Source organism: Chiloscyllium plagiosum, unplaced genomic scaffold, assembly GCF_037043375.1.
Source record: "Chiloscyllium plagiosum isolate Xiang-an unplaced genomic scaffold, Cpla_swu_hap1 HiC_scaffold_35, whole genome shotgun sequence".
NCBI lineage: Eukaryota > Metazoa > Chordata > Chondrichthyes > Orectolobiformes > Hemiscylliidae > Chiloscyllium > Chiloscyllium plagiosum.
In genome coordinates, this window is record NW_028270173.1 from 22,580,595 (window position 1) to 22,602,940 (window position 22,346).

General features: G+C 46.8%; 1 protein-coding gene across 2 annotated transcripts in view; it reads right to left on the reverse strand.

Annotated features, from left to right (window-relative positions):
* Positions 1–3,248: 3,248 nt before the first annotated feature.
* The window catches only part of LOC148140464 (E3 ubiquitin-protein ligase TRIM39-like), a 31,121-nt gene continuing 12,023 nt past the window's right edge, over positions 3,249–22,346 (reverse strand). The window contains exons 3-6 of one of the 2 annotated variants that reach the window (XM_087979348.1): positions 14,572–14,802; positions 11,898–11,920; positions 10,504–10,619; positions 3,249–6,372 (exon numbers count right to left, since the gene is read on the reverse strand). In XM_087979348.1, the coding sequence (XP_087835474.1) occupies positions 5,846–6,372; positions 10,504–10,619; positions 11,898–11,920; positions 14,572–14,802 (897 nt within the window). In that variant the 3' untranslated portion in view covers positions 3,249–5,845. The remainder of the gene's footprint in view (positions 6,373–10,503; positions 10,620–11,897; positions 11,921–14,571; positions 14,803–22,346) is intronic. The other variant, XM_087979350.1, reaches the window with a different exon arrangement.

Genomic DNA, 22,346 nt, shown 5'->3' on the forward strand with positions numbered 1-22,346 from the left:
ACAGGCTTTATGGGAACCATATATTGTTATAGAGTGAGAGGCAATTAACAAGCATTTCAAAGAATTGAAGCTTTGAGTTATAAATAATTGTTGTTTAAAGTTCACTATTAAGATTTGCAGAACAAATTGATTTTTTTTCTTTAAATAGTGGAATTTGGGAATTCTTGGTCACTCATATTTGAACAGATTACAAGGCGAGGTGAGATTTCCTGGGTTAAAATTAGAGTGGTGCTGGAAAAGCACAGCAGGTCAGGCAGCATCGAAGAAGCAGAAAAAAAAATCAATGTTTCGGGCAAAAGCCCTCCATCAGGAATGAGGCTGAGAGCCTCAGGGGTTGAGAGATAAATGGGAGGGGGTGGGACTGGGGAGAAGGTAGCTGAGAATGCAACAGCTGAATGGAGGTAGGGGTGAAGGTGATAGGTCGGAGAGGAGGGTGGAGTGGATAGATGGAAAGGAAGATTGACAGGTAGGACAGGTCATGAGGATGGTGCTGAGCTGGAAGTTTGGAATTGGGGTAAGGTGGGGGGAGGGGAAATGTGGAAACTGGTGAAGTCCACACTGATGCCAAGTGGTTGAAGGGTACTGAAGATGAGGTGTTCTTCCTCCAGGCATCAGGTAGTGAGGGTATGGCGGTGGAGGAGGCCCAGAACCTGCATTTCCTCGGCAGGTGGGAAGGGGAGTTGAAATGTTCGGCCACGAGGCGGTAGGGTTGATTGGTGCGGGTGTACAGGAGATGTTCTCTGAAGTGATCTGCAAGAAGGCATCCGGTCTCCCCAATGTAGAGGAGAGACAGCATCGGGAGCAACGGATATGATAAATGACGTGTGGAAGTGCCGGTGAAACTTTGATGCATGTGGAAGGCTCCTTTGGGGCCCTGGATGGAGGTGAGGGGTGGGGGGGGGGGGAGGAGGAGGTGTGGGGGCAGGCTTTGCAATTCCAGTGATGCAGAGGCAAGTGCCGGGAGGGAGGGTGGGTTATTTGGGGGACGTGGACCTGACCAGGTAGTTGCAGTGGGAACGGTCTTTGTGGAAAGCAGAAAGGCATGGGGAGGGAAATATATCCCTGGTGGTGGGTCCGTCTGGAGGTGGCAGAAATGTCAGCGGGTGATGAGGTTGGTGGTGTGGAAGGTAAGGACCAGGGGCGTTCTGTCCTTGCTGTGGTTGGAGTGGTGAGGTTTGAGGGTGGAGGTGCGGGATGTGGATGAGATGGAGGGCATCTTCAACCACATGGGAGGGGAAGTTGAGGTTTTTAAAGGAGGCGCCATCTGGTGTCTTCTGTGGTGGAACTGGTCCTCCTGGGAGGAATTGGGAAGACAGAAGAGCAATTTTGCAGTAGGTAGGGTAAGCGGAGATGTAATCCAGGTAGCCTCAATTGAGATTTCCTGCTGTTGTTTTAATTAGCAGAAGGGTTCACTGCTGTGTCATAAGAGAAAACAAATCCAAGGGCAGTGCTGGATTTGTGAAGATCATAATGCCTGAAATGTTCGGAGTTGTACCTGCGAGGGAGTGCAGAAGGCCAGTTTCCAAGACTCCAGGTGAGCCAGTCCCAAGAAAGGAAAACGAAACATCAGAAAATGAGCAGTCATAGGTGCAGCCCATAATGGAGTAGTTTTTAAGGGAATTTCAAGACCAGCCCATCAAAAGTAGGAACGTGTTAATGATCCTAATCCATTGTAAAATATGCATTGGATTTGATGACCCTCAGTGTCACTAAAAGCTCAGATAGTTGTTGAGAAATTGTGGGACTTGTTTGATTGTATTTGCTATCTGTTGTGTTTCTGTGCTATATTCGACCATTATTATCTCTCCCGTATTTGCCTCGCATTAAGTTTAGGATGTTGTCTTTGTACAGTCAAAACCTTTTCTGTCTAATTGTTGCATGCTTGTTGAAGTTTTATTTGTTTCATTTTTTTTAAAAAATACCTGGTTGAAATGTTTCCATGACTAAACCAGATTATTTCAAAACCAAAAGCTGCGGACAGGGTTCTGTGTGTTTTTTACCGCATAACTAATTATGTTTTCATTTATAAGGAGTGGAGCAGGAGAGCTAACACATCATCATTTGGGCAGCATGGTAACTCAGTGGTTAGCTCTGCTGCCTTGCAGCGCCAGGGACCAGGATTAGATTCCTGCCTTGGGCGACTGTCTGTGTGGAGTTAGCACATTCTCCCCAACTCTGTGTGGGTTTCCTCCCACAATCCAAAGATTTGCAGGTCAGGTGAGAATTAGCCATGCCAAATTGCCCGTAGTGCTAGACACATTACTCAGGGGTAAATGTACAGGAATGGGTCTGGGGGGAGGGGGGGGGGGGTTACTCTTCGGAGGGTCAGTGTGGACTTGTTGGGCCGAAGTACCTGTTTCCACACCGTAGGGAATTTAATCTCATTAACACCAGGGGGTGTGGGCAGATTAAGATTCAACTAGCTATGGGCAGCTGATTGGTCTGTATAACTGTGACCAGTTATAGATACTTACTGTCATTAGTCTGAGGACAATTGGGTTCTGGGTGTGTGAACAACTTGAGCATGTATGAACAATATGGCGCCAGCTGTGTTACAAACAGGGAGACCTATGGACTGCTGGAAGAGCATGTTATGTGCATCCGTCTTTCTGTTGTAAAAACATCCCATGAAGACCAGGTCTTATCCCCAACCAGTTTCTTAAGTTATTGTCTTTAACCAGGCACCAACAAACTCTGTAACTATTGTAAAAATCACCTCTGCCTCCCTGTGAACAGAAACAACTGAGAGAAAGGGGATTGAAGGATAGAAGGTGTTAGGGAGGCAAATGATTATTTCAGCAAACTTATGTATGACCAACTATTTTTCCCAGTCTTTACTTCCCCTCCAACCACAACCAAGGGCTCAGTGTTCTAACAAATAGAGATAGATGTCTATGGTGCAGAGCTATTTTCTTGTGGTTGTAATTTTCTTACTGGGGGGAAGTAGTTCTTATTAACTACATGAATGTGATCAGTGGTTTCTGTTAACCTATTGCCACTGAACAGGAACATTGAGGACTTTGTGTACTTTAATTAATCATTCAGCTTTGTGGTGACTTCAGGAGTACCAAGATCAGTCCACTTTGACATGTGGGTCATAACAACTGACGCATTTGAGTCGTAATTCCTCAAGATGAAAATGTTAATGCTAAAAGGAGAGAAAAAATATGCTAAGTAACTTTCTGAAGTGGTTTCTTAGAAGCCTTTGGATTCTTTAGGGTGTGTTTCTGGAAAATATATAGTAAAGGTTACATTATGACTACTTTTATTTACTGACAGAATATTTATAGCAATCAATTCATCAGAACCAAAGATGTTGAAATGTATACATAGAAATACATATTTTAAATTGATAACTAAATTAGTAATCTGGAATTGTCAGGTAAGAAAAACAATTACAGAAGCAAATGAATTGAACAAAGAATGAAAAAACCCAAAACAAAACATTTCAAGTTGAATTGCATGCACTGGTAAATGTGGCCTGTCAATATTAGCAGATTAATTAGTTGTCCATCAAATCTCAAGTATTTTGTAAGAAACAGGGACAGAAAAGGTAACCAGATTTGTCCCAACACTTAGCATGAATAAGTATTGATGTATTTGAGTAATACAAACCCAATTAGACATTACACTTGTGGACTGGTGCAACTGAATTGTGTTCCTCAGTTTATTTTGCTCCATCCACACAACTGTTTTTATTTTACTGTGTGTGTATGCGTGCGCGTGGGCGGGCGTGTGCACGGGCATCCTTATGTGTATGTAGAGGTTGGAAAAAGGGGCATAGTTTTATTGAATAGAACCACATTGCTGCTCACAGCTACTTCCTTGTGATTATAATTTACATGTTAAGAATAAAAACAAAATTTTTGTTTTCCTTAATCAGCACAGGAACCCTGGTCAGTATTTTCTGTTCACCTGATTCCACCAGAATACTGATATCTCTGCCCAAGGATGGAGCAGTTGAATTACTTCAGTGTGTTTCTCCTTGTATTTTGTCACATCATCATCCGACTGTTCACAAATTACATTCATTCCAAATATGCACAAACATTTTGATTGGTATGTAAATATTCTGGCAATATTACTGTTGAGGATACATATATGTTAATGGGCTATGAGAAACAGGATTCTGGATCAGTGGTGCTGGAAGAGCACAGCAATTCAGGCAGCATCGACAGGCAGCATCGACAGGCAAAAGCCCTTCATCAGGAATAACACAGGAACATGGAATATTTCTTTGGAGAAAGATTTTATCATGTCATTTCTTGAAAACAAGGGGTGAATATACAAGTGTAGAATATCTGCTGTTCACTTGGAAAGCAAGTAATTTTCAGAGAATCTAAGGAAACCTTTTAAGAAGCACTAAGAGATGGATTTTATTGTTTGATTGCAGGACAAGCAGATATGCAGAAGTCATGGATGAGCTGTTCACTGCCTTGCAACAGTCTCTGTCTCGAAGTTTCTGCATGTTCCTATCGATCCGAGATGCGAGTTGTTAAATAAACTGACAGCTCGCTGAGTCAATAAGAGAAAATCACTGAAGCTCTCTCTTTCCCTCTCGAACTACTTGTGAAGCCTGATAAAGTTGTAACACTGGTTCCTCACCATTTCCCATTCAAACTTGAAAGCTCGTTCGCAAATCATCCGTCAGGGAGTTGGTTATCAATCCACTCCTCCACCAGAGTCACATGTGAATCAGGTGTTGTGCAGTGAGATGAAAGTCAAAGGACAAACAGCATTAACTAAATGTTCCACCATCTCACATTTCTTTGTCCATTAGACATCAAAGATCATGAAACTTGCTTTATTTACCTTATGTCTTGTGTTCTAAGGCTGTGGGCGTCACTGGCTGGGCCAGCCTTTCTCAGTTGCCCTTGAAAAAGCAGTGATGAGCTGCCTTCTTGAACTGATGCAGCCCAGGTCCTTGGGGAGGGAATTCCATAATTTTGACCAGTGTCATTGGAGGAACTGCGATATATTTCCATGTCAGGATGGTAACGGGCTTGGAGGGGAATTTGCAGGCGATAGTGTTCCCATATAGCAGCTGCCCTTGTCCTTCTAGATGGCAGTGGTCATGGTTTAGAAGGTGCTGTCTGAGGATCTTTGGTGAATTTCTGTAGTGCATCTTGTAGATGTTACGCACTGCTGCCACTGAACGCCATTGGTGAAGGGAGTGAATGTTGAAGGTTGTGTATGGGGCATTGATTAAAATCATGTCTGGACTCCTTATGATCTTGATAATTATAACTATATTTATGAATGCCAAGACCAGAAATATTAAATGCATCACAACTCTTCAGTTCACCACACTTCACAAATGATGTGCGATACTTTCAGGAGATGGAGTTCCATTCCAATGACAATCACTGATTTCTGAAGTGTGGTAATCACTTACTGTTCAGATTGACAGAGAAGGTCAAGATCCATTAATGGTTCCTTAACCAAACCCTGCATCTTTTAAGGTGCATTTTGAAGGTCAGGTAGGTGGCAGAAAGGTGAGTGAGACTTTGGGATGGACCTCTAGAGGTTTAGCTCAAAACATCTGAAGGAATAATGGAGTACATTTTTATTCCTGTGAATGAAAAGTTAGCAATTCTCACGAATACGATCCCTGCTTTGCCATTAATGAAATATTCTTTTAAATGGAACAGTTAACGAGACTTCAGATAGCTGAAATTGAGGAGACCCAATGATAATGTCTATTCAACGCTGAGTTAGCGAGAGTTTTAATCAGTGATGGAATGGGGAAGAGGCAGCGAAATGGAGTTGAGGATGATGAGATCAGCAATGAATGGCAGAGACTCAACTGGCCAAATGGCCTTGCCTCACACCGAGATCTTGCGTTTTACATCTGAAAGTGGACGAGTTTCAACTGGTCAAGCGCACAGCCTGTTAGGAAGAAGGGGTGGACTTTCTCACTGAATTTATCGGTGAAGGTGCAGAGATGAGACAGGTTGACCGCATCGTACAGTGACACCTGACCCGCTTCATAGTCGAGGTAGACTCCCAGGGTTCGAGGGCCAGTGCGGATGGGGAGGGCGGTCCGAGGCATGGCCAGGGTGGTGTACTCATCCTTCAGCCGCCACAAGGCCCAGACACCAGCACACGGCTCCGGCGAGAAATCCTTCTTGCGTGGCACGGACTCCCTCGCCAGCCCCACCGCCCAGGTGCTGTTGTTGCCCACCTCCACCTCCCAGTAGTGCTGGCCCGATTTGAAACCCTCGCGCGCCAGCACGCTGTGCCAGTTCGTGAACCTCGCCGGCAGGTCAGGGACCTGCTGCTTGCTATCGCTGAACTTCACGCTGGCCTTGCAGTCTGACACCACCAGCCGGGGGTGTGCTGTGCTCGGGTCCAGATGCAGAGCGGCTGGAACTGAAGAAAGGGCAATGTCAGCAGAGTCAGTTTCATAGGTCCCCTTGTGGTGCAGTAGCAACGTCCCTGCCCCTGGACTATGGTTCAAGTCCCTCCTGTACATCTCTCTGAACAGGTTGATTTGAAAAATAGGTTAAAAAAAAAAACAAAAGTTGAGGGCCCTCTTACGGCACACTGCTGGACCGGGGAGGACTAGATTCGGGCTCCACCTGCTCTAGAGGTAGTGTAATAACATCTCTGAACAGGTTGATTAGGGGGAAAAAAGGTTAAGTTAAAAGAGAGGAAGCTGTTTGCTGCACTTAACTCCCCTGAGACCGAATGCTCTCTTTTTAGAGATGGGAGGGAACAGAAACCAATGCTTGGCGAGGGACGATTATCAACTGCAGTGATTGACCGGAGACTTCTGCCACCAGGACCAAATCGTTCCTGCCTGTCACTCTGACACAAAACCTTTCTCTGCCGTTCTTTCCCTCCTATACATTGGGAATTTGGCAGGAAACTACCATTGTCACCTGGCCTGGCCTACACGTGACTCCAGACCCAGAGCAAATGTGGCTGACTCTTGGCTGCCCACTGGGTAATTAGGCACGGGCAGGAAATGCTGGCCCAGCCAACGATGCCCACATCCCAGGAATGAATCATCGAAAGAAAAAATTCAGCCAGATTAAGGAAGATGGTAGCGTAGTGACAATGCCACCGAGCTCACAACCTAGAGACCAGGCTAATTCTCCAGAGACCTGGGCTCAAATCCCATCGTGGGAGTCAGTGAAATTCAATTCAAAAAGTAGTCACTGCCGAGAACAAGTGTCACTGACAGATAGTCACTCATTGGGAACAGGGATATTTTATGCTGAAAATGTATTGCTGGAATAGCGCAGCAGGTCAGGGAGCATCCAGGGAACAGGAGAATCGATGTTTCGGGCATAAGCCCTTCTTCAGGAAGCCCTTCCTGAAGAAGGGCTTATGCCCGATCCGTCGATTCTCCTGTTCCCTGGATGCTGCCTGACCTGCTGCGCTTTTCCAGCAACACATTTTCAGCTCTGATCTCCAGCATCTGCAGACCTCACTTTCTCCTCAGGGATATTTAATGGCCTTACCTAGCCTTCATATCAATTTAGGAGCATGAGTAGATCATTCAACCCATCTAGTCTGTTCTATCGTTTAATAAGACCACTCTCAATCTGACTCCCTTGCAGACCCTCGGCAGTGTGGCTGACTCTGACCGACACCCTGAAATGAATGGGCAAGCTCGCTCCTCTCAAGGGGCAATTAGGGATGAGCAAAAATTGCTGGCCTTGCCACTGATGTCCATACCTCCCCCACAAAAATGTTCCTCGCCCAGAACGCCCCAATTCCAATGACTGGTCACTAATCCGAAACACTGACCCAATGTCAGTGAGGCAGCAACCTCTGTTTGGGTGGGCCTTGAACTCCATATTCTGATTGCAATGAAGATTAACATTAAACTGGATGTAAATCCAACATTTTACCCATTCTGGGGTTAAGTTAAAAATGACCACTGTTTCTCTCTGCCCACAGGAGTCATGCATGCTGCATGCTTCAGCATTTACTGACATGACTGCGATAGACGAGAGAGGGGTCAGGTCCTTTACGTGACTTAAGTACAGAACCAATAGGAAGACAACTAAATTAATGGGAATAATTTTGCACTTAACCACGTCCTCTTTTCAACCAAAAGCCTATGAGGCCTGAGATACACTGTCAAAGTTTGTGAAAATAATAATGGAATCTAATGGGATAGTTGACCATTCGGCCAATCACTTCAGTGCCAGCTCTTCGAAAGCACTTACTGATTGGTATACTCTTCTGCTGCCCTATTCCCGTGGCCTGGTAGTTGGAATCCTAGAGGTCTCCAACACAGAAAAAGACTCTTCAGTCCATATAGACCGCGTTGCTCAAATGCCTTACAATTCTAATCCCCTTTTCTAACACTTGGCCCATAGCCTCCTGTGCCTTCACATTGCACATCCAAATTTTGTTAATAGGGTTTCTGCTTCTACCCCCCTTACAGGTAGGAAGTTGCAGATTCCCACCACCCTCTGGTCGAAAACCCTTTTTCCCCCTCACATCCTTTGTAAACCTTCTGCCCCTTACCTTCAATCTATATCCCCTGGTCACTGATCCCCTTCACCAAGGGTAAAAGGTTGCTTCCTGCCTGCCTAACTCACATTTTACTCATCTCAATCCTGGCCCCTTTCAGTTCCTCTTCTCCAAAAAAAAAAACCCCTTTAGGTAACTCTCTCCCCTTCAAATGATTGTCCAATTTTATCTGAGAGAGTTACCATTGAATCTGCCTTTGGCAATCCACTGGAAATCTCAGTCTGCTGGCTTTGCCCCCCTCCCACAACCTTTATTCATCCCGCTAAATTTGGTCACCTTTATTTGATTCTCCCTTAACATTCTCCACTCGCGAGAAAAATATCAACACAAGATCTCAGTCCCTCGTCACTCCACATTCCCCCCAAAGTGCAAAGAAACCATTTACTACGGCATAAGATCAAGCCATGCAGTTCTACCGTACAGGAGAGGCCATTCAAGTCTGTACTGCCAAAAATAGACCACCCTGGTTCCACAAGGTCCACATCAAGTGTTCATGGAAGTACTTCTTAAAGGTTGTGAGGTTTAAATATTAAGAACCTGAATATAAAACAGACCAAGCTGACATAGAAGAATAAGTTGTGGGAGGCACGGTGGCACAGTGGTTAGCACTGCTGCCTCACAGCGCCTGAGACCCGGGTTCAATTCCCGCCTCAGGCGACTGACTGTGTGGAGTTTGCACATTCTCCCCGTGGCTGTGTGGGTTTCCTCCGGGTGCTCCGGTTTCCTCCCACAGTCCAAAGATGTGCAGGCCAGGTGAATTGGCCATGCTAAATTGCCCGCAGTGTTAGGTAAGGGGTAAATGTAGGGTGGGTTGTGCTTCGGCGGGTCGGTGTGGACTTGTTGGGCCGAAGGGTCTGTTTCCACACTGTAATGTAATCTAAAAAAAAGTTGGTTGACAGATTCATAGTGTTGCTGCAGTGCCATCACCTGGAGGGGAGTATCATTACAACTTGATTATGAGACAGTGATGTCTTCATTAATGAACGTATGGTCAAAGAGCCATAACAGCTCTTCTCTCACCAGAGACAGATAGAGAGACAAACAACTGGTGGTGAGTTTACCACACATCAGGAGAGGGGCAAAGTTGATTAGTAATGGGAAGATGGACAGACAGCATCCAACCTAGGTCAACTGAACCCTGCTTTCACTCCATATTTGGAACACACCACTGAATACATCTTTTTTGAAAATGCATTGCTTCAATTTACAAACTGACAATTTTACAGCAAACCGGGAGTTATGCATATCGTTTGTTTTATTTGCTCAAGCGATGTAGGTGGGCCAGCAGTTATCTACTGTCTTTAATCCCAGTTAAGAGTCAACTATTAAGAGTCAACACATTGCTGCGGAGTTGAGTGTGGTGCTGGAAAAGCACAGCAGGTCACGCAGTTTTTGAGGAGCAGGGGAATTGAAGTTTTGGGCAAAAGCCCTTCAATCTGATCTCCAGCATCTGCAGTCCTCGCTCTCTCCACATTGCTGTGGGCTCTGGTGTCACATGTAGGTCTGACCAGGTAAGGTTGGCAGATTTCTTTCCCCATTGGGCATTAGTGAACCAGATGGGTTTTTAGAACAATTTGTTTTTTTTTTACTGAATTCAAACTTTACCATTTGGCATGGTGAAATTCAAACCCAAGTCCTCAGAATATTAGTCTGTCATTAAGTTTTACAGCATAGAAAATGACCCAATGGCCCATTGAATCTGCTCCAGTCAAAAATAACTTATTAACCACTCCACTCCCATTTTCCACACTTGACCTTGTATGCCTTGGCATCATCTAAATACTTCAATGTTATGATGTTTTCTGCCTCTACCACCCTGGCAGGCAATGAATTCCAGGTTCCACGATCTTCTGGGTAAAAACATTTTTCCTCACATCTCTTCTAAACCCCTTGCCTTAAATCCATGCCCTGCAGTCACTGATCTCTCCAACAGGGGGTTCCAGATTATTAGTAAAGTGATGTTACCGTCTCCCACCATCATCACCCCCACTCTGAAGAAAACAACCTTACCTGGACTAATCAGCTTCACAATCTGCTTCCAAGTCATGTACTGTAGGGGGCCTGAAAATTCACCAAAGCCGAGATCAGCGGGCACTTTCGTAGGCTTCTCAAACTGCATGGCAGGCCTGGGTGAGATTGACAAAGAAAAACAAAACAGCGTTGAGAGTGGAGATGATAATCCCCAAATCTGGAAGCTAAAAGGTCACCCGACGATAAAATAAAATGATACTGATTCCCTTTCCCAGACACTTGGTGATGATGCTCAGAGACTGTGCTCTCAGGTGGGCAGTCTGTGGGGGAAGGTGGACATCAAATCTCCCACTTAATATGATGGCTTTTGCAACTTCCGGGCATCTCAAAGTGTTTTAGGTCCTACTACGTACTCGTGAATATTTACCTTATCAACCTTTTCAGATATATTATGATGCTCTTCTAGAGCAGGCAGGCTTTGAACCTCCTGGTTTAGAGGTAGGGACACAAGCATCCACCGTGAGAGCACATATACTGCTGTAGAAACATAGCACACATCAGTGTGCATTTGGCTAGTAACTAGATCAGTTCTTCAAAATTGATTTTGGTTTGGGGATTTATACAGCAAGAGGAGAACTCCCCTGCTCTCCTTGAAAATTGTGACTTGGGATTGTTAAGGTCCATTTGAGAGGGAATCGGGCGATGAATGATTATGTGTGAAAGACAACCCCTCTAGCAACATGGCACATGCTCAGTGCTGCACTGAAACTCATGTACTTCTAGGCGACAAACTTTGTGCACACTTCCCACAGTGGCTGCATGCTCTAACCCAGAGGCGGGGAGCCTTTTCATGTTGGAAGGCCGCATTATGTTAGTTGCAATCTAATAAGGTCGCATCCAAGAAACTTCAATTATATATTTTTCAAAATTTTGTAAAAATCTAATTACTAACTTAAAAAAAAAATGTTAATTCTAAAGTTAACTAACCTTTTAATGACTTTGTTGTGACTGCTTCTTGTAGGAAAGCATTTGAATATTTGGTTGCAGCATGGAGGTCTGCAGTTTTAGCCCTTATGACTTACCAATTTTTAAAATTGTGGCGGTCAGTCTGTGAGGATTATTTTGTTGGGATATGAGGGGGAGGGGGGGGGGGGGGCGCGGGGAGAGAGTGTCACTTAGTTGGTCTTATGTCACAGCTGCGGTTCGGTTCCTGCACCGGCTGAGATTACCATGTGGGACTCTCAACCTCACCCCTCACCCGAAGCACAATGAGCCGCAACTTAAACCACCATCAGCCATTTCTCTCCCTCGCTCTAATGAGACGGCAGCCCAATTGGACTGCAGCAACTTGCAATAATAATGGGACACCACCAGAGACCAGGCACCTTCACGCACAAGCGCTACCCAAACGTATACAAGAAAAGAACACATACCTGTCGAGAACGGCAATGACATCCTAAAGAAAAAGGAAAGATAGGTTTATCTCAGGCTTTTCAAGAGAGAGGGTAAAACCATCTTTAGCAATCAATTCTATTAAGTGTCCTTAAATTAAGATTTAATTTGTGTCTGGACAAAAAGTAATTCCTTATTGGCATCAGGTCAGGTTGCTGCATGTGTGGGGTTTCCCAATGAACGCTGAATCCATTCTGACTCTGTACACAGCGCATGAATTCAAGCTATAGCTTTTTCATCTGACCACCTTCATATCCCAGGGAAAACCTATTCCCACTCTCAGAGCTGTGAGGAAGTGGCTCCTACATTTTGACAGTGAGGGCAATCTCTTCTATTTCAGGATGCTTAGTGACTGGGAATGAACATGCACAGACAGGTCTGCTGACCTCCTGGGTGCTAGAGGCTTTGAGGCTGTCCAAGAAACGATGGCATGTTCATGCACTGCATCTTGCAGATGGTTGGTGGTGGAGGGACTGGATGTTTGTGGATGTGGTCCCAATCGAGTGGGTGCTTTGTCCTGGATGGTGTGGAGCTTCCTGAACGCTGTCGGAGCCGCACCCATCCAGACCAATGGGGAGCATTCTATCACACTCCTCACTTGTGCCTTGCCGATGAGCTTTGAGGAGTCAGGAAGTGTGTTACTCACTACAGTATTCCTAGCCTCTGACCTGATCTTGTAGCTTCAGCGTTACAGACATTTTTAATCAATCTGTTCAGACATGAGTACAAGTGGGATTTGAACTCAGGCCTCCTGGTCCACAAGTACTGATACTACCATTGCACCACAAGAGATTTTACCACAGTATTGTAATACAGTTGGTCCAGTTCAGTGTCTGGTCAACGGTAATCGTCAGGGTTCAAGGTGCAGGATTCAACAAGGCACTACCTTTGAATGTTGGAATATTGTTAGATTCCCTTTTAGTGAAAGCCATCAGTACCTTGAGAGATCGTGGCGTGATTACAACTTGCCACTCAATAGCCAATACACCATTTATTTGCTGCACATTGGTGTGACTACTTCAGTACTTGAGGAGTTACGAACGGTGCTGAACACTCCCATTTCTGATCTTACAATGGAGAAGGCTGAAGATAGTTGGACAGATATAAGACAATTAGATAATTAGGAGGATTTTGATAGCGTAAGTGAAATACAAACAATTTCTGGTGTTAGTGGGCTAGTGAACAGAGGACACAGATTGGACGTGCGTGACAAAGTGGTCACTTTAACAAGGTGATTTTTGTCCTTGGTTTATTTTTAAAAAGAGAAGTTGTAAATGTAGAAGAGTCGAGGAAGTGTCTTGTTTAACAATGGAAGGAGAGTGGTTGGTTCTCCCAGTTCAGGTTTTTTCTAGTTTGTTTTTAGCTGTAGCAGTCATAAGATGTGAGAGTCCAGGGAAGTTGCAAGCTTCAGTAAAGAACTCCTCTGACCTTCTTCTGAAATCTCTCTCTGGATGTTGCTCCCTCCTGCCTGTAAGAATCTGTGATTGAATTTACCTTTTTGCCAAGGGATGTGTTTGTGGGATGTTATGGTATTGGAGCAGTTAATTAGTAATAGTCACTGTATCGGGTTGTTTAAGTTTTCCGATAGTTAACTTATTCTAAATTCTGCATTCTTTTGTTCGTGCTACAACTGTAGTGTTTAAATAAATTCTGCTTTGCTTAAAGCCGAGTGGATTGGGCAGCTGCATCACACCTGGAATAGCCACTTCACATCTGCCTTTAAAATAAGAAAACATTAGGGTCTAGGCTACCCTCTTAAAATATTTTGAGAGGGTCTGGCCTGTTTGAAAGAAGCCAGTTGTTTAGATTTGCAATGTAGGACGATATGGATTTCATTCCCTACATTGGTTTTTAATGGAAAAGGAAACTTAAGAGGTTCTAATCCATACAGTTGAATGAATGAACTTAAAATTCGGCAGAACCTGGTTTCATTCCAATCAAACTCACTCACTCACTCACTCACTCAGCAATAACACCAGGCAAAATGTTACAGCAATTGACCTTCTTGCCGATTGATTGATACTAGAAACTGTTTGCTTTTTTAAATAGCTGATCATTCACCAGGTAGCAAAGGCAACATACGAAGAGAGAACAAGTAGTGAGCATGTGTAATTCTCTGTCACAGAAATGTATTTGAGCGCAAAACATTGAATGGTTTTCAAGAACCTGTTGGATGTAGTTCATAGAATCCCCACAGAGTGAGGCAGGCCAATCAGTTCATCAAATCCATACCAACCCTCCAAAATCCAAACCCCCCTACCCTACACCTATAACCTTGCATTTCCCGTGGGTAATCCACCTAGCCATCCCTGTACACTATGGACGGTATAGCATGGTCAACTCACCTAACCTGCACATCTTCGGACTGTGGGAGGAAGCCAGAACACCTGAGGAAATCCACGCAGACAGGAGGAGAATGTGCAAACACCAAACAGACAGTCGCTGGAGGGTGGAATTGAACCTTACTCCTAGATGCTGTGAGGCAGCAGTGCTAACCACTGTACTGCCCATTAGTCCTTAGGGCCTAATCAAAAGGCAGTGGGGACAAAGCGGGGACAGGTCAGAGTCAGACGATCAGCCATGATCAGATTGGGTGGAAGGGCTAAGCAGCCTGCTCCTCGCTCCGTCTGTTTCCAAATGTTTGTTTGCTCTTACCTTCAGGAAGTCGGCCTCCTGCAGAGTCAGCCTCTTCTGTATTTCTGCCACTGTCCGTTCAACAGCGAGGCGCTGTTCGGAGATCTTGTCCAGATTTTGTTCCAGCTTCTGCAGAGTCGCCGCCTCCTTTTGCTGCAGCTTTGTTCGAAGGCTCTGCTCCTGCTGATGCAGAAACTGGTGCAGCTGGTCAAACTTCGCCACAATGTTCTTCTGCAGACTCCCAGCCTGCTGCTGTTAAAGTGAACAACAACACGAGTTCACAAAACTCTGGAAGCAAGGCTACCTACATGTGCAACTACTGCATGACATCTACTGCCAAGGCAGATGGGGGTGACGTGAGGACTGCGGTTCCAGATATTGGGGTGAAGTTCCCCTGCGTAATGTAAGATCGCCCAAAGTTGGCGTCACCATGTCGGACGGCAATCTCAAACCCTCCGATATAGCTTTAGTCCCTCGCATTTCATTTTAAACCCACTCAGCCTGTCTCCTGCAGCAGTAAAGGATAGTGGACCCTGCATTGTGTTTTGGAAAAGAAAGAGCCCCAACAAAATCTCCTCATAACCCTCTGGGTGCCACAGCCCCTCCCTCTCTCTCTCTCGCTCTCTCTCTAAAGTCTAGCTGTGTCTCCCAGGCTTTCAGTCCCCACTGACGGGTTCACATCAATTGCCCAGCTCTCAACTGAACTCTCAAAGAACAGGACAGCACAGTATCAGGCCATTCGGCCCACCAAGCCTGCACTGACACATGGTGCCTTTCGAAACTAATAAAACCTATTCCCACTACGCGTCCTTTTCCCTCTATTCCCCACCTATTCATATATGTCAAGATGTCTCTTAAACATTACTGTTGAATCTGCCTCCACCACCTCCTATGACAGCACATTTACCACCCACCGTCTTAAAAACAAACTTGCTCCCACATCTCCTTTAAACTTAGGTCCTTTTACTTTAAACCTACGATCCCTGGGAATTGACATTTCCACCCTGGGAGAAAGACTCCGACTATCCATTTTATCCATGGCCTTTCATGGCCTCCAACCATCGCTGACAGATTTGCGGCCTCCGCGGCTATCGGGAATAACACTGTCACCACAGCCACTTCCGCCCCCTGGGTTGCCATCGCCACAGCCACTTCCGCCCCCAGTGACATCACTCACCTGCATGACCACAACGCCGCATGTGTCTCCGCTCCCACGCCGATCTCCATCACCACGCTTAACCACGCCCCCACGCCGATCCCCGTCACCGCGCCTAACCCCGCCCCCACGCCGATCTCCGTCACCACGCCTAACCCAGCCCGCATGCCGACCTCCGTCCCCGCCCCCACGCCTAACCCTGCCCCCACTCCCAGCTCCAGCACCACACCAGGTCCTAGCTCCCAGCCCTGCCGTGTTTCCACCATCCCTCCAGACCTCCCCCTCTCTGAGGATGAAAGATCAGTCCTCAGCAGAGGCCTCACCTTCATTCCCCTACGCTCCCAGATTAACGAGTTCAACACGCGGCGAGACATCGAACAATTCTTCCACCGCCTTCGCCTCCGCGCCTACTTCTTCAACCAGCATTCCCGCCCACCCTCTGACGACCCCTTCTCACGCCTCCAACAAACCCCATCCACCTGGACACCCCATGCTGGCCTCTTACCTGCCCTCGATCTCTTCATAGCCAACTGCCGGCGCAACATTAACCGCCTCAACCTGTCCAACCCTCTAACCCACTCCAACCTCTCACCCTCGGAACGTGCAGACCTCCACTCCCTCCGTTCCAACCCCAACCTCACTATCAAACCAGCAGACAAGGGAGGTGCGTTAGTAGTTTGGCGCACCGACCTTTACACCGCTGAGGCCAAACGCCAGCTCACGGACACCTCCTCCTACTGCCCTCTTGATCATGACCACACCTCCCAACCACCAAACCATCATCTCCCAGACCATCCATAACCTCATCACCTCGGGGGATCTCCCATCCACCGCCTCCAACCTCATAGTCCCACAACCTTCTGCCCAAAATCCACAAACCTGACTGCCCCGGCCGACCCATTGTCTCAGCCTGCTCCTGCCCCACCGAACTCATCTCTGCATACCTCGACACGGTCCTGTCCCCCTTAGTCCAAAAACTCCCCACCTATGTTTGGGACACCACCCCCACCCTCCACCTCCTCCATGATTTTCGCTTCCCCGGTCCCCAACGTCTTATCTACACCTTGGACATCCAGTCCCTGTACACCTCCATCCCCCATCATGAAGGACTCAAAGCCTTTCGCTTCTTCCTTTCCCGCTGTACCAACCAGTACCCTTCCACCGACACCCTCCTTCGACTGACTGAACTGGTCCTCACTCTTAACAACTTCTCTTTCCAATCCTCCCACTTCCTCCAAATCAAAGGATTAGCCATGGGCACCTGCATGGGCCCCTTGCTATGCCTGCCTCTTCGTAGGATATGTGGAATAGTCCATCTTCCACAGCTACACTGGCCCCACCCCCCACATTTTCCTCAGCTACATCGATCACTGTATCGGCGCTGCCTTGTGCTCCCACGAGGAGGTTGAACAGTTCATCCACTTTACCAACACCTTCCACCCTGACCTCAAATTCACCTGAACCGTCTCAGACTCCTCCCTCCCCTTCCTAGACCTTTCCATTTCTATCTCGGGCGACCGAATCAACACGGACATTTACTATAAACCGACTAACTCCCACAGCTACCTAGACGACACCTCCTCCCACCCTGCCCCCTGTAAAAACGCCATCCCATATTCCCAATTCCTTCGTTTCCGCCGCATCTGCTCCCAGGAGGACCAGTTCCAAAACCGTACAACCCAGATGGCCTCCTTCTTCAAAGAACGCAATTTTCCCCCAGACGTGGTCGACGATGCCCTCCACCGCATCTCTTCCACTTCCCGCTCCTCTGCCCTTGAGCCCCGCCCCTCCAACCGCCACCAGGACAGAACCGCACTGGTCCTCACCTACCACCCCACCAACCTCCATATACATCGTATCATCTGTCGTCATTTCCGCCACCTCCAAACGGACCCCACCACCAGGGATATATTTCCCTCCCCTCCCCTTTTCCGAAATGACCACTCCCTCCGTGACTCCCTCGTCAGGTCCACACCCCCCACCAAGCCAACCTCCACTCCCGGCATCTTCCCCTGCAACCGCAAGAAATGCAAAACTTGCGCCCACACCTCCCCCCCACTTCCCTCCCAGGCCCCAAGGGAAACTTCCATATCTGCCACAAATTCACCTGCACCTCCACACACATCATCTATTGCATCTGCTGCACCCAATGTGGCCTCCTCTATATTGGGGAGACAGGCCGGCTACTTGCGGAATGTTTCAGAGAACACCTCTGGGACACCCGGACCAATCAACCCAACCACCCCGTGGCTCAACACTTCAACTCCCCCTCCCACTTCACCAAGGACATGCAGGTCCTTGGACTCCTCCATCGCCAGACCATTGCAACACGACGGTTAGAGGAAGAGCGCCTCATCTTCCGCCTGGGAACCCTCCAACCACAAGGGATGAACTCAGATTTCTCCAGTTTCCTCATTCCCCCTCTCCCCACCTTGTCTCAGTCAAATCCCTCGAACTCAGCACCGCCTTCCTAACCTGCAATCTTCTTCCTGACCTCTCCGCCTCCACCTCACTCCGTCCTATCACCCTCACCTTGACCTCCTTCCACCTATCACATTTCAAATGCCCCTCCCCCAAGTCCCTCCTCCCTACCTTTTATCTTAGCCTGCTGGACAAACTTTCCTCATTCCTGAAGAAGGGCTCATGCCCGAAACGTCGATTCTCCTGCTCCTTGGATGCTGCCTGACCTGCTGCGCTTTTCCAGCAACACATTTTCAGCTTTCATAATTGTGTAAACCTCTGCTGGATCACCCCTCAGCCTCTGATGTTCAGGTGCCAATAAAACCAAGTTTGCCCAATCTCTCCTCACAGTGAATACCCTCCAAACCAGGTAACGTCCTGCTAAAACGTTTCTGCGCCCTCTCCAAAATCTCCATGTCCTTGTAGTAGTGTGGTGACCAGAACCGTACACAGCATCCCAAACGTGGCTGAACTGAAGTTCTATATAGTTGCAACATGACTTGTCAATTTTTATATACAATACCCCAGCCAATGAAGGAAAGCATACAATATGTCTGCTTGGCCACCTTATCCACTTGTGTTGTTGCTTTCAGGGGAACGTGGACCTGTATGCTTAAATCTCTCTGAATACAAATGCATCTAGCGTTTACTGTATACTTCCCTCCCGTAATAAACCTTTCACTGCACCAACTTGCATTTGTCATGATTAAGTTGCATCTGCCATTTCTCCACCCAGGTCTCCAGCCCACTTATATCCTGCTTTATCCTCTGACAATCCTCCTCACTCTCCACAGCACCCCAATCTTTGTGTCAAACTTACTAATCACCTACACTCTCCTCCAACACCCTTCCACCATGACTCTGTGTTTTCTAATACCAAGTCAGTTCTGTGTATTTTAATCAGCTCAACATGATTGCCATCTGACTTCATCTTTTGTATCAGCCTACGATGAGGGACTTTGTCAGAGGCCTTGCTGAAGTCCATTTTGACAACATTTACTGCCCTGGCCTCATCAATCATCTTTGTCACTTATAGACTCAGTCATACAGCACAGGAACAAACCATTTGCGCTAACTAACTGCACCAACTATTTGGCCCATATCTCTCCAAACCCTTCCTGTTTATATACTTATCCAGATGCCTTTTAAACGTTGCAATTGTGCTAGCCTCCATCACACTCTCTGGCAGCTCGTTTCATACACAGACACACCACCCTCTGCGTGAAAATGTTATCCCTCAGGACCTTTTTAAAATCTTTCACTGTGTGGGCGGCACGGTGGCACAGTGGTTAGACCCGGGTTCAGTTCCCAACTCAGGCGACTGACTGTGGAGTTTGCACATTCTCCCCGTGTCTGCGTGGGTTTCCTCCGGGTGCTCCGGTTTCCTCCCACAGTCCAAAGAGGTGCACGTCAGGCGAATTGGCCACGCTAAATTGCCCGTAGTGTTATGTAAAAGAGGTAAATGTACGGGAATGGGTGGGTTACGCTGCGGCGGGTCGGTGTGGACTTGTTGGGCCGAAGGGCCTGTTTCCACACTGTAAGTAATCTAATCTAACGTTAAAACTATGCCCTGTAGTTCTGGTCTCTCCCATCCTGGGAAGTCTTCCATGCACAGGGAAAATTTCCCCAGACTATTCAGCCTCTCCCTATTGCTCAAACCTGCCAGTCTTGGCAACATTCTCGCAAATCTTTTCTGCACCCTCACAAGTTTAACAACATCCTTCCGACAGAAGGATGTGTAGAATCATAAGCAGTATTCTAGAATAGGCTTCACCAATGTCCTGTACAGCCACACATGATATCCCAACTCTTATACTCAACATTCTGACCAATGAAGGCAAGTATGCCACACACTTTCTGGACTCCCTTGTCTACATGCAATCCCACTTCCAAGGAACTACGTGCCTGCATCTCCGAGGTCTCGTTGTTCAACAAAGCTCTGCAAGACCCTACCATTAAGTGTATAGGTTTGCCTTACCAAAATGCAACACCTCACACTTATCTAAATTAAACTCCATCTGCCACTTCTCGGCACATTGGCCCCTCTGATCAAGGTTTCATTGTACTCTCGAGAGAACCTTCTTCACTGTCCACCAGACCACTTCCTTTGGTGTCATCTACAAACATACTAACCATACCTCCTATAATCACATCCAGATCATTTATATAAATTACAAACAGCAGGGGACCCAGCTCCTTGAAGCACACCACTGGTTACAGGTCTCCAGTCCAAAAAACAAACTTCCACCTTTTGTCTCCAACCTTCAAGCTAATTTTGTATCCAATTGCCTAGCTCCCACTGGATCCCATTTCATCCAACCTTACTAACCAGCCTACCATAGAGTCATAGAGATGTACAGCATGGAAACAGACCCTTCGTTCCAACCCGTCAAGCCGACCGGATATCCCAACCCAATCTAGTCCCACCTGCCAGCACCTGGCCCATATCCCTCCAAACCCTTACGATTCATATACCCCTCCAAATGCCTCTTAAATGTTGCAATTGTACCAGCCTCCACCACTTCCCCTGGCAGCTCATTCCATACACGTACCACCCTCTGTGTGAAAACGTTGCCCCTTAGGTCTCTTTTATATCTTTCCCCTCTCACCCTAAGCCTATGCCCTCTAGTTCTGGACTCCCTGATCCCAGGGAAAATACTTTGTCTATTTATCCTATCCATGCCCCTCATAATTTTGTAAAACTCTATAAGGTCACCCCTCAGCCTCCGACACTCCAGGGAAAACAGCCCCAGCCTGTTCAGCCTCTCCCTATAGCTCAAATCCTCTAACCCTGGCAAAATCCTTGTAAATCTTTTCTGAACCCTTTCAAGTTTCACAACATCTTTCCAATAGGAAGGAGACCAGAATTGCACACAATATTCCAACAGTGGCCTAACCATTGTCCTGTACAGCGGCAACATGACCTCCCAACCCCTGTACTCAGTACTCTGACCAATAAAGGAAAGCATACCAAACACCTTCTTCACTATCTTATCTACCTGCGATTCCACTTTCAAGAAGCTATGAACCTGCACTCCAAGGTCTCTTTGTTCAGCAAAACTTCCTAGGACTTTACCATTAAGTGTATAAGTCCTGCTAAGATTTGCTTTCCCAAAATGCTGCGCCTCGCATTTATCTGAATTAAACTCCATCTGCTACTTCTCAGCCCATTGGCCCATCTGGTCCAGATTCTGTTGTAATCTGAGGTAACCCTCTTTGCTGTCCACTACACCTCCAATTTTGGCGTCATCTGCAAACTTACTAACTGTACCTCTTATGCTCTCATCCAAATCATTTATGTAAATGACAAAAAGTAGAAGGCCCCGCACTGATCCTTGTGGCACTCCACTGGTCACAGGCCTCCAGTCTGAAAAACAACTCTCTACCACCACCCTCTGTCTTCTACCTTTGAGCCAGTTCTGTATCCAAATGGCTAGTTCTCCCTGTATTCCATGAGATCTAACCTTGCTAATCAGTCTCCCATGGGGAACCTTGTCGAATGCCTTACTGAAGTCCATATGGATCACATCTACTGCTCTGCCCTCATCAATCTTCTTTGTTACTTCTTCAAAAAACTCAATCAAGTTTGTGAGACATGATTTCCCACGCACAAAGCCATGTTGACTATCCCGAATCAGTCCTTGTCTTTCCAAATACATGTACCTCCTGTCCCTCAGGATTCCCTCCAACAACTTGCCCACCACTGAGGTCAGGCTCACTGGTCTATAGTTCCCTGGATTGTCTTTACCGCCCTTCTTAAACAGTGGCACCACGTTTGCCAACCTCCAGTCTTCCGGCACCTCATCTGTGACTATCAATGATACAAATATCTCAGCAAGAGGCCCAGCAATCACTTCTCTAGCTTCCCACAGAGTTCTCGGGTTCACCTGATCAGGTCCTGGGCATTTATCCACTTTTAACCGTTTCAAGAGATCCAGCACTTCCTCCTCTGTAATCTGGACATTTTGCAAGATGTCACCATCTATTTCCCTACAGTCCATATCTTCCATATCCTTCTCCACAGTAAATACTGATGCAAAATATTCATTTACTATCTCCCCCATTTTCTGTGGCTCCACACAAAGGCCGCCTTGCTGATCATTGAGGGGCTGGAAATGTGTTGCTGGAAAAGCGCAGCAGGTCAGGCAGCATCCAGGGAACAGGAGAATCGACGTTTCAG